Here is an 11,636-nt window from a genome sequence, read left to right as displayed (position 1 = left end):
CATAAAGCAACCATCCAAAGAGAAGTGTGTTACTCCATGAAAGTATATGTTTAATAGCCACTCACCTGAATAAAGAACATCTTTTAGTAATCAGAAGGCTTTTACAAAAGGCAATTATTTCATTTGGATAGCCTTCATATTCCTATGGAAATTGAATAAGGATAAAGAAATTGAACAAAAGCAAAGGACACAAAATCTCTTGAAGATATGAGAAGCTGTGAACACTTGTCTTAGGGGGTGCATGGAGAAATTATTTTTCGTGAGTTCCCATGTAGTCCACTAGGTGGCGGAGGTTACATAAAAGCCCTACTGTATAATAAACGCCGAATTGCTGCAAACTGTGTTTCCTCTTCTTTTTCAAGTAAAATCCCAAGGAAACTTGTACAGTATAATAAAAGCCGGAGACAGAACTTTGTAGTAAGCCCTATATTAATAACAATAACAGTGTCAAGTTGCAAAATGAGGATAGGTACCATACCAAAAGAGATTATCTCCAAATGCAGTTTTTGCTTCTTTTGTTTACAGAAAAAGTACAGCTGACGTTTTTTCCCCATATTTGTTCCAAAGATCACCTTGAATGCAAGGAGTCAAATTTTGATCAGCATATTTACACAGTAACTTTTGTACCTTAAAAAAATTCGTTTCTTATCTACTGCGGCTACTAATATTTCACGCTAATTATTTTAAACACATTAGCAGGTCATCATGTCATATGTGATGGGATTTAGCATACTTTTTGTGTGAATATATCACTTTAATTTGTATAATGGAGCAGTGCCCCCATTAATTATGTGACTCCTAATACCCTTAGAGAAGAAAGGAAGCTCCTTGAATACTAAATTTGCACAACCACAGTGACCTTATAAAGGTTGCCTTCCCTTTTAAGATTAATTTCTCAGAACAAAGCACAGTGAAGTCATTACTATGCAGCCTCACAACTGTAGCAGCCCTTCTAAAGGCTGTAGATTCTGGCTGATGATGTCACTGACACAAAGAAAAAAAAATGCAAAACAGATAGTCTTAAATAAGCTTTCTGGTGAGACCAACTGCATTTTGGCCATGGCTCTGCAGAGCACTCTGGGGACAGTGTGGCTGGGACTTCTCCTCAACTCTCTCTGGAATGGTGAGTAGGCTCCTTCACTATTTGGTTTTGTAAAAGTGTAGGACATTGTTTTAAAATTTGGACTCATTTTTAATAGAAAAACAGAGAAGTCAGATCTAATATTCACTGTATCTAAGGGGCAATCAACAAACCAAATAGTACCATTAAAGTGACAGCCCTCTTTGTTTTCCTAGTTGCAGAAAGCAAGGACCAAGTGTTTCAGCCTTCCACAGTGGCATCTTCGGAGGGAGCCACGGTGGAAATCTTCTGTAATCACTCTGTGTCCAATGCTTACAACTTCTTCTGGTACCTTCACTTCCCGGGATGTGCACCAAGACTCCTTGTTAAGGGCTCAAAGCCTTCTCAGCAGGGACGATACAACATGACCTATGAACGATTCTCTTCATCGCTGCTCATCCTCCAGGTGCGGGAGGCAGATGCTGCTGTTTACTACTGTGCTGTGGAGGACACAGAGGCAGGGAACCCATGAAGAGCTGAACAGAAACAGAGATCACAGCCTTTGCAGGAGGCAAAACAGACGAGCAATAACTTTTTCTTCCTTAATTCAGTGTTACCCAAGCTTTTTCATTTGGTACTGCTATTAGGAAAAAAAATCGAGTCCAGACACACACTATATATTAACAAATGTCTATAAAAATATGCTTTTAATTTTTTTTTGAGATAGGGTCTTGCTCTGTCACCCACGCTGGAGTGCGGTGGCATGATCATAGCTCATTGTAGCCTTGAACTCCAGGGCTCAAGGGTAGCTGGGACTCAGCCTTCTGAGTAGGTGAGACTATAGGCATGTGCCACCATGCCCAGTGAATTTTCCTCCTTTTTGTAGACATGAGTTCTCTCTGTGTTGTCCAGACTGGTCTCAAACTCCTGGCTTCAAGTGATCCTCCTGCTTCGGCCTCCAAAAGTGTTAGAATTACGGGTGTGAGTCAATGCACCCAGCCCAGAAAATATGCTTTTAAATGGTGATTATTTCAAACAGTCTTCTTGATATCTGAAACACTTTTGACTCATTTTTTTGAGATCTGATTAGATTATTTTTGCTTTTCCCTCATAAAATGACTGATGATGAACTTGCGATAGTAGTAAGAGGCAGGTCAACCCTTCCATTTTCTTTTCTTTTAAAAAAATTCAGACAGGCCAGAGTGCAGTGGCATGATCATAGCTCACTGCGGCCTTGAACTCCTGGCCTCCAGTGATCCTCCTGCTTTGACCTCCCAAAGCACTGGGATTATAGGTGTGAGCCACCAGGGTCAGTCAACTAATTTTCTCATTGCTGTCCGTGCTTACCTTTTAAATACTGTCTGCTAGCTTCAGTTTCTTTGAAGCAATACTTTCAAAACAAGTCCATTTTGTAAAGGGTGGTTAAGTTAACATTGGATGATGTAATAAGAAGTGAGAAAGGAATGAATGAGTGACTGGCTGCTACCTACAGCCCTGCATTTGGGACCTCAATCCTTGCCTCAGGATACTTTGCTTATAATCTAGCATACAGTCCCGTTGAGGGGGGCCAGTCAGTGAGTATATGAAATATTAGTAAAACTGAATCTCCTTCACAATATTTAAACTAAAAACAAATGCAAATGGAAGTATTTGTACTTATTGCAATGCATTCTTCCCACACCCCTGTCAATTAGCTTGGTCCTCCCATCCCAGATGTGTCCCTCCCACTTTAGAGACCAATGCCTTAGGGTAGCCCAATGGTTCTTAATATATTTTATCCTCCTAGATCAGAAGATTTGTGAAAATTGGATTTGTTTTCTTGCGGGGCCATATTCTAGATAAACTCAATCAGGGTTTGTAGGGGTGGGACCCAGAAATCTATATTTTCCATAAAGCTCTGCTGATGATTTTTTTGCTCAGCCAGGTTTGATCTGGGAATTTCAGATTTTGGACCCCAGGTGTATGAGTTCATTCTCACGCTGCTATAAAGAAATACCCAAGACTGGGTAATTTATAAAGAAAAGAGGTTTAATTGACTCACAGTTCTGCATGGCTGGGAAGGTCTCAGGAAACTTACAATCATGACGGAAGGCAAAGGGGAAGAAAGGCACCTTCTTCACAGGGCAGCAAGAAGGCGAAGTGCCAGCAGGGGAAATGCCAGACATGTATAAAACCATCAGATCTTGTGAGAACTCATTCACTATCATGAGAACAGCATGGGGGAAACCATCTCCATGATTCAATTACCTCCCACCGGGTCCCTCCCACAACATGCGGGGATTATTACAATTCAAGGTGAGATTTGGATGGGGATACAGAGCCAAACCATATTACCAGGTCTCCAGGCTTTAACCACTATTCTCTACTTCCTTTCAGGCAGAATTTTAGTAACAGAGGAGGGCTTCAGGAAGTGAACCGTACAGTGCAATTGCTTGCTTACACAGTAGACTTTCAGCAAATGTTGACATTTGGAATAAAAAGTGAAGGGCAAGATGGGCATGATGGCTTGCACCTGTAATCCCAACACTTGGGAAGCTGAGGTGGGAGGATCCCTTGAGCCCAGGAGTTGGAGACCAGCCTAGTCAACATAGTAAAACCCTGTCTCTATAAAAAAGAGAAAAAATTAGCTTGGTGTGTTGGCATGTGCCTGTAGTCCCAGCTACTTGGGAGGCTAAGGTGGGAAGATCGCTTGAGCCAGGGAGGTTAAGGCTGCAGTGAGCCATGAGGGCACCATTGCACTCCAGCCTGGGTAACAGCAAAACCCTGTCTCGATTAAAAGAAAAAAAGTGGCCAGGTGCTGTGGATCATGCCTATAATCCCAGCACTTTGGGAGGCTAAGGCAGGTGGATCGCTTGAGCTCAGGAGTTCGATACCAGCCTGGTCTGTACCCAAAATACCAAAAATTAGCTAGGAGTGCTGTGCACCTGCGATCCCAGCTACTTGGGAGGCTGAGGTGGGAGGATGGCTTGAACCTGTGTGGTGGAGGTTGCAGTGAGCCAAGATGGCACCACTGCACTCCAGCCTGGGCATCAGAGTGAGACCCTGTTAAAAAAAAAAAAAAGGAAAAAGGTGAAGAGCAGATTGCTGATGACAGAAGAAAAAAGGCATTTTAGTAATGTCAATTGTCATGAAACTGCCAAGATGTCATAAGATTGACTTTTAAATGCAAATTTTTAATAACATCCAAATATTTCCATTGGATATAAATGTAAATTGGTATGCTTGTGCTTGTATTACTTCGTTAGGCATATTATATTTTGGGTTGTTGCTTGCTTAAAAGTGTGTTAATCTTGTTTATTTTATTTTATTTCTTTATTTTTTCTGAGATGGAGTCTCGCTCTTGTCGTTCAGGCTGGAGGGCAGTGGTGCAATCTGGGCTCACTGCAACCTCCACCTTCCGGCTTCAAGCGATTCTCCTGCCTCAGCCTCCCAAGTAGCTGGGATTACAGGCACGTGCCACCATGCCCAGCTAATTTGTATTTTTGGTAGAGACGGGGTTTAACCATATTGGCCAGACTGGTCTCAAACTCCTGACCTCAAGTGATCCACCTGCCTCAGCCTCCCAAAGCGTAATTTAAAAAATCTTATTTTTTAATCAAATGAAATTCTTGAGAAGAGGAAGCATATGTGACCCTTCTTTAAGGTTGTCCTGCACAGTTCTGTTTGCACTGTAGTGGCTCAATAAATTATGAACACGGGTGTGACCTCATTGCTTTGGCAAGAGGGACCAGAGACAGAAAATTCCCTTTGGTTACAGGCTGTGCCTTCATTCATGAGTCTGCATATGTATATTGAAAACCTTACCTTTTACTCTGGTGTTTTGATTCTGTAATTCAAACCGTCAACAACTGGTCTTCTACCAGATTTTTTCCGGTTCACATGAAGAACTCTAAAGGTGTTATTATCCAAAGGGGAAAATGGAAAAAGAGAGTGAAATAAGAGGAAAATGCAGTTGATGCACTTACAACAAAGAGAGCAGCCATGAAGTTCCATTCTTTTTTTTGGCATTGGAGTCTCACTCTGTCACCTGGGCTGGAGTGCAGTGGCCGGATCTCAGCTCACTGCAAGCCTCCCGGGTTTACGCCATTCTCCTGCCTCGCCTCCCGAGTAGCTGGGACTACAGGCGCCCGCCACCTCGCCCGGCTAGTTTTTTGTATTTTTTAGTAGAGACGGGGTTTCACCGTGTTAGCCAGGATGGTCTCGATCTCCGGACCTCGTGATCCGCCCGTCTCGGCCTCCCAAAGTGCTGGGATTACAGGCTTGAGCCACCGCGCCCGGCCGAAGTCCCATTCTTAAAGGTATAACATTTTGAAGCTCCCCAGTGGTGACAAGGACAGAAACATCCACAGGAGAATATATATATATTTTTTAACTCCCAAGCCTGGGAGTTCATATATATAAATTGAAAGGTATCTGTGTCTGTCACTGGCTCCATGAGAAATCTGAAAGGCTTGCCGTGGCTTGCTACTGTGTCCTACACCATCTGACTTCACTGTTAGTTTTTTTTTTTGACAGGGCCATGAAAACCACCTATGGTAATTGTCTGTACCTTCTGAAAATCATGGCGCCGCAGAGAATGGTTGGTATTTGGAAGGCTGTGTTGCTTTCATTTTCTTCCAAGGATTAGCGTTGTGGGTTGAATTATGTTCCTTGTCCCTTGCCCCCCACAAGGATATTTTTTTCGAGTAGGTGACATGGGTAAGTCCTAGTCCTCAGTACCTCAGAATGCAACCTTATTTGGAAATAGGATCTTTATAGTGGTGATAAAATTAAAGTGAAGTCAATAGGATGAGACTTAAGCCAATACTGACTGATGTCCTTATAAAAAAGGGAGATCTGAACACAGAGACAAACATGCACAGAGGGAAGACAATGTGGAGAGGCACAGGGAGAAGATATAAAAAATGTAGTATTTTTCAGAGGTTTGAGATAGCGTGGATATAGTTGGGACAAGAACACAGCAATAAACTGTGTGGGGAGATTGAAAGTCAGATGTGAATTAAAATATTTTGCAGACTGCTTGTGTAGATAGATAATGATCTCAAGGTCCAGTTTACATTTATTTTCCCTGTGATATCTTGGAACTACATAAATTGTCTAGAAATTAGGTGTAATCTCAGGAAAAGTTAGGAAAACTCTGGTTTGACTGAGATTTGGTTTCTGATACCTGGTAGAACATAGCTTTAAATAGAAATTAAATATAGTTATGAAAAATAAAAGTTTATTTTTTCCCTCCTTGAGCATCTACTTTTATGTATTGAAATTTTACCCCTTACAGATGATTTAAAACTTTGCTTTCTTCGAAATGTATGTAATGATGATGATTTTGGTGAAAGGGATAATACTGTCTTAAACCACATAAGGGGAAGGCACTGTCAATGGGACTCTCATGGATGAATAGCATTCCCTTTGGACTCAGTTTTGAACACCTGAACAATAAAATAGAAGATTTAAAAAATACACATAATCACTCACAAATTCATCTGTAACATCTTTTGCATGATCTTTGTTCTAGTATTTAACTGAATTTTTCCATGGATAATCTTCTATAGCCATTTTCTCTCCTACTGTTCTACATTCTTTTACCAGATTATCTCAAAATGTATCTCTGATTTTATTATTCCATAAATAAAATCCTTCAGGCTTTTTAATTTTATATATAAGAAAGAAACAAAAACAAAGACAGCCAATCTAAATAGAGGTACCCTCTTCTTAGTAAAGCTGTCATATTACGAACCCAATGAAACTTCTGCTTTACTTTCTGCTGCTACATCCCCTATCCCTTTGGGTCACCAAATAAGTTTATTCTCTAGCCTGTAAGACCTGTTGGCATTATCTCCTGTATGAGTCTTATCAGATTATTTTCTCTGCCTGAAATGCCCTCTTTCTCCCTTTATTCAGATTCTAGCCCAACCTCTATAACTTCTTCAACTGACGACTCTCTCCCTTGTCTGTGCTGCTATAGTATAATGATCCCCAAAGTGTTTGACTGTGTGCTATTATCAGTAAAATATGTTACTCCTCCAACATATGCTTATTTATATGCTCATAGTTTATGATTGTGTGTATAACAAACAAAAATAGAAATTAGGAAAGTTTGAGATAAATATAATACTAAATGTTATGATTTTCTTTTTGCATGCAGGGGGATCATCTTGTGTAGTATATCCATGTCCCTTTTACAAGATGAACTAACTAGACTAACTTGGTCTTTAACTAGTTGGCTAAATTTCTGAAACTTTATGAAACTCTTTCTTCTCTCATTTGCAAGAAATATCTGTAATGATTTTTCTATTAATATAATTCTTGCACATTTTACTTCAGATTGTTAGTAGTTTTTCCCCTAAGTGTTCATCTACCAAAATGGATGGTAAGTTTCTTGAGGGCAAGGATTATGTCTTGTTCCTCTGTTTATTTCTCAATGCAAATGGTATCTTACATTTAACAGGCACTGAAAAGTGATTTGTGAGGATCAACGGATTCACGGGGTTTTCTCCTGGAATTGTCAGAATGCCAAGGCAGTTCTTAAGTCGATCCCTGGATGAGGAAGCCTCTCTGTGAAGGACAACTGTTTGTGATGAATGAAGGGAAACAGAGCTCTTACTGCATTGCATATAAGATGGCCTCTCATTACTTGGATTTCTGGTAGCTCTGTGTACTTATTTAAAGTTTCAATCATCTGACAGTTATTTACTGGGTGCCTATAATTTGCCAATCACATGTTTTTTTTCCCTTTATTCTTGTCCCATAAAACAAAACAAAACAAACAAAACACCCATTCTCAGAGCTTCTCTACAACAGAAAGACACCAAACTAAAAATAAAAAAGTGTGAATCTCAGGAGGAGAAGTTCTGAAAGACAATCTAGACCATCTGCCCATGCGATGCTTGATTTTCTCAACAGCATCACATCAAGGGAATTGCCAATATTTTCACAACAGCTTCTTGCAGGAGGGTTCTTGCGGCTCCCATATTGTCCATTCAAACTCCAGGTAGCTGTGAGCTGAAAAGCAATTATGCTTTATGTTGAGGAAACATCTGTGTTCCTGTGACTTCTACACCTTTGGGACTCTAAAACAGTTCACATCTCTCCTTTACACATTTTGAACCAGATACAACATTTCCATTGAGTAGTTTTTTTCCATGTTAAATACTTGCAAGTGGCCAGGTGTGGTGGATCATGCCTATAATCCCAGAACTTTGGGAGGCTAAAGGCAGGTGGATTGCTTGAGCTCAGGAGTTTGACACCAGCCTGATCTGTACCCAAAATACTAAACATTAGCCAGGAGTGGTGTGCACATGCGGTCTCAACTACTTGGGAGGCTGAGGTGGGAGGATGACTTGAGCCCGGGTGGCAGAGGTTGCAGTGAGCCAAGATGGCACCACTACACTCCAGCCTGGGCATCAGAGTGAGACCCTGTTTAAAAAAAAAAAAGAAAAAAGGTGAAGAGCAGATTGCTGATGACAGAATATAAAAGACATTTTAGTAATATCAATTGTCATGAAACTTTGCCAAGGTGTCATAAGATTGACTCTTAAATGCAAATTTTTAATAACATCCAAATATTTCCATTGGATATAAGTGTAAATTGGTATGCTTGTGCTTGTATTACTTCTTAGGCATATTATATTTTAGGTTGTTGCTTGCTTAAAAGTGTGTTCATCTTATTTATTTTATTTTATTTCTTTATTTTTTCTGAGATGGAGTCTCACTCTTGTCGCCCAGGCTGGAGGGCAGTGGCGCAAACTGGGCTCACTGCAACCTCTGCCTCCCAGCTTCAAGCAATTCTCCTGCCTCAGCTTCCCAAGTAGCTGGGATTACAGGCATGTGCCACCATGCCCAGCTAATTTGTATTTTTGGTAGAGACGGGGTTTAACCATGTTGGACAGACTGGTCTCAAACTCCTGACCTCAAGTGATCTGCCCGCCTCAGCCTCCCAAAGTGTTGGGATTCCAGGCGTGAGCCACCACGCCTGGCCTAATCTTATTTTTTAATCAAATGAAATTCTTGAGAAGAGGAAGCATACGTGACCCTTCTTTAAGGTTGTCCTGCACAGTTCTGTGTACACTGTAGTGCCACAGCTCCTGTTGGGTCTACCCAGAATACGGTCAAGAAGAGGTATTTAGACTCTAAGGGGTCATGTCTCCTTTGGCCTGTGATTAGTTACAGGTGTCCTGAGATTAGGGTAATTGCATCTTCTCCCATCCCTTTGGGCCTAGGAGTGGTGAAATCTTCTGGCTGTTATTAGCCCCAGGTGCTTCACCTTCCCTTGTAGTTTTCCCTAAATTTTGCACATACATTTAAAAATATTCATTTTGTTAAGCTTTTTTTCAATGATTTTCTCGAGATGATTGCCAGAACCCTCAAAAAGACACTAACACTCATTTTAGGCTTGAGGCAGAGAGAGAAGAAAGAAGAAATTAACTGTATGTTTCCATTTATGACAAGTCTTTCTGGAACTTGCAGATTATTGTTTAAAGACACCTTACCAATTCCAAAGGAAAGCATTATTATATGGCTAGGTTTTCAATGATTAAAGTGTGAGATCCTTAGCAAACCTTTTAGAAAGAATTATGTTCCACTTTTTTTCTGATTCAAAGCAAAGAGATTTTTTATCCTTTCCTCAGAATATATAGTCAACATTATTTGCACACTATTCAAAAGAAACAGAAGGCAAATCAGAGGAACGACTTCTTTATATTGATACATGCTTTTTACATTAAAAGTAAAATCTATCAAAGACTTACTCTGTTGTTATTGTGGCCTTTTTTTTAAGTATAAAACTTCAGCATGTCCTCCCTTTCCAATGAGCCCCTTTTCACCATCATAATACATCAAGTTTAGTTAACTATACATTTTTTACTAAATATGTACTTCATTTGAAGTCTGTTTTAAGTAGCCTCTGCATGTGTAAAGCATCTATTTTTCAACCCCTTCTCAGAGTTTCATTTTTTGTTTTATATCTACTGTTTAATATGACAAATGCTCCAAATATATTTATAAAACCTTTTCTTACTTTTCTCTCTCTAGCAATGTTTAAAGAGAAGGTTCAAGTTTCTTTTTGCACTAAAGATCATTATGAGATGGGCTCCTAATAGGCCCAACCTAGAGAAAAATCTGAGTTATTGTTTGGTCAAAGAGGTTTACACAGAAGCCAGCTCTGAATTACTTCTAACGAGAAGAGCAAGGCTCCTGTTTTCGCTTGTCATTTATCTTCTCTTGCCTTACTCTTTTCTCCTATTTTGCTTTTTCTTATCTTTCTTTCAAAATTTTTCTCTCCCTCTTGATGCAAAGCTATATTTTCCTTTCCTTTTCTGTGCATTTTCTCATTCTATTTCCCTTCTTTCTGTCTCTACATTAAGAGAGCACAAATCATTTACAGCTTGGTCCACTCAGCCTGAATCTTTTCCACTTTGATCCACAAACTTCTATTTCTTCTCCTTTGAACCCCTGATTTGCTCCCTATGTCCCTCATGGAGCGTGTAACCACCCAAAGTTTGGCCCGGGGATAAGGCCAGGAAGCACCAGCTACTTGACAGTAAAGTCGCTGGTCCTACGTGTGGGCTCTAGGGGGCGATGCAGTGTAACGTCCTGGTACAGGAGGAGGAGCAGTCTTGCTCCCCACAGAGCTTTGAGGAGCTGGACCAGAAGTGTGCTCCACAGAGAGAAGATACCGGTGCTGGGAAGCACCAGTGCCCTGAAGAAGGGCCATTTCTAGAAGCCCCGTGCTTACATAAGGGTGCTGGTTCCTCTTCAAGAGCCCACTCTCTGGGGTGGGGCAATATCTCCAGCAGAGGTGGATTGGAAAGGACCCCCCCCCTACCCCGCCCGCCGTAAGCCTAGCTGGAGCCATGGCCTCTGCGCGCATCTCGACGCTTGCGATGCTCTTCACATTGAGTGAGTAATATACCCTTCCCATTTTCCACTCGCATGATCCACTTACATGCTCTTCAGCAGCTTCACTGATGCAGCTTGGATTAATTTACAGGTGGGCTGAGAGCTCAGTTGGTGACTCAGCCAGAAGATCAGGTCACGGTCGCCGAAGGGAATCCTCTGACTGTGAAATGCACCTATTCAGTCTCTGGAAACCCTTATCTTTTTTGGTATGTTCAATACCCCAACCAAGGCCTCCAGTTCCTTCTGAAATACATCACAGGGGACAACCTGGTTAAAGGCAGCTATGGCTTTGAAGCTGAATTTAACAAGAGCCAAACCTCTTTCCACCTGAAGAAACCATCTGCCCTTGTGAGCGACTCCGCTTTGTACTTCTGTGCTGTGAGAGACACACTGATAGGGGCTGCAGGGGGAGCAGAACACAAACTTTGAGTCTAGTAACCGATGATTTAAGCCTGAGTTCCTCCATCGAAAATCCAGGATATAATTACTTATTATAGTAAAACTACAGTTTAAACCAGAACCTGCCTCATTCAGTGTTTATTGTCTGATGTTGCACTGGCTAAGAACCGGTCATAAAGAAGGAACAACAGAAATCATGCACCACTACGACATTATCCATGACCCTTCCTTCTTCCTTCCTTCCTTCCTTCCTTCCTTCCTTCTTCCTTCTTCTTTCTTT

General features: G+C 41.0%; 2 gene segments (V, D, J or C); both read left to right on the top strand.

The window, feature by feature from the left end:
* The first annotated feature begins 369 nt into the window (after window positions 1-369).
* On the top strand, window positions 370-3,124 carry LOC101000630. The segment is given in 2 exon segments: window positions 370-1,123; window positions 1,297-3,124. Coding segments are annotated over 2 exon segments (495 nt in total).
* Window positions 3,125-9,854: 6,730 nt separating this feature from the next.
* Window positions 9,855-11,389, top strand: LOC101002715. The segment is given in 2 exon segments: window positions 9,855-10,957; window positions 11,049-11,389. Coding segments are annotated over 2 exon segments (384 nt in total).
* Window positions 11,390-11,636: the final 247 nt, after the last annotated feature.

This window comes from Papio anubis, chromosome 7, assembly GCF_008728515.1.
Source record: "Papio anubis isolate 15944 chromosome 7, Panubis1.0, whole genome shotgun sequence".
Lineage (NCBI taxonomy): Eukaryota > Metazoa > Chordata > Mammalia > Primates > Cercopithecidae > Papio > Papio anubis.
Note: the sequence above shows the minus strand (reverse complement) of the source record. Positions and strands in the feature narration are given on the sequence as shown.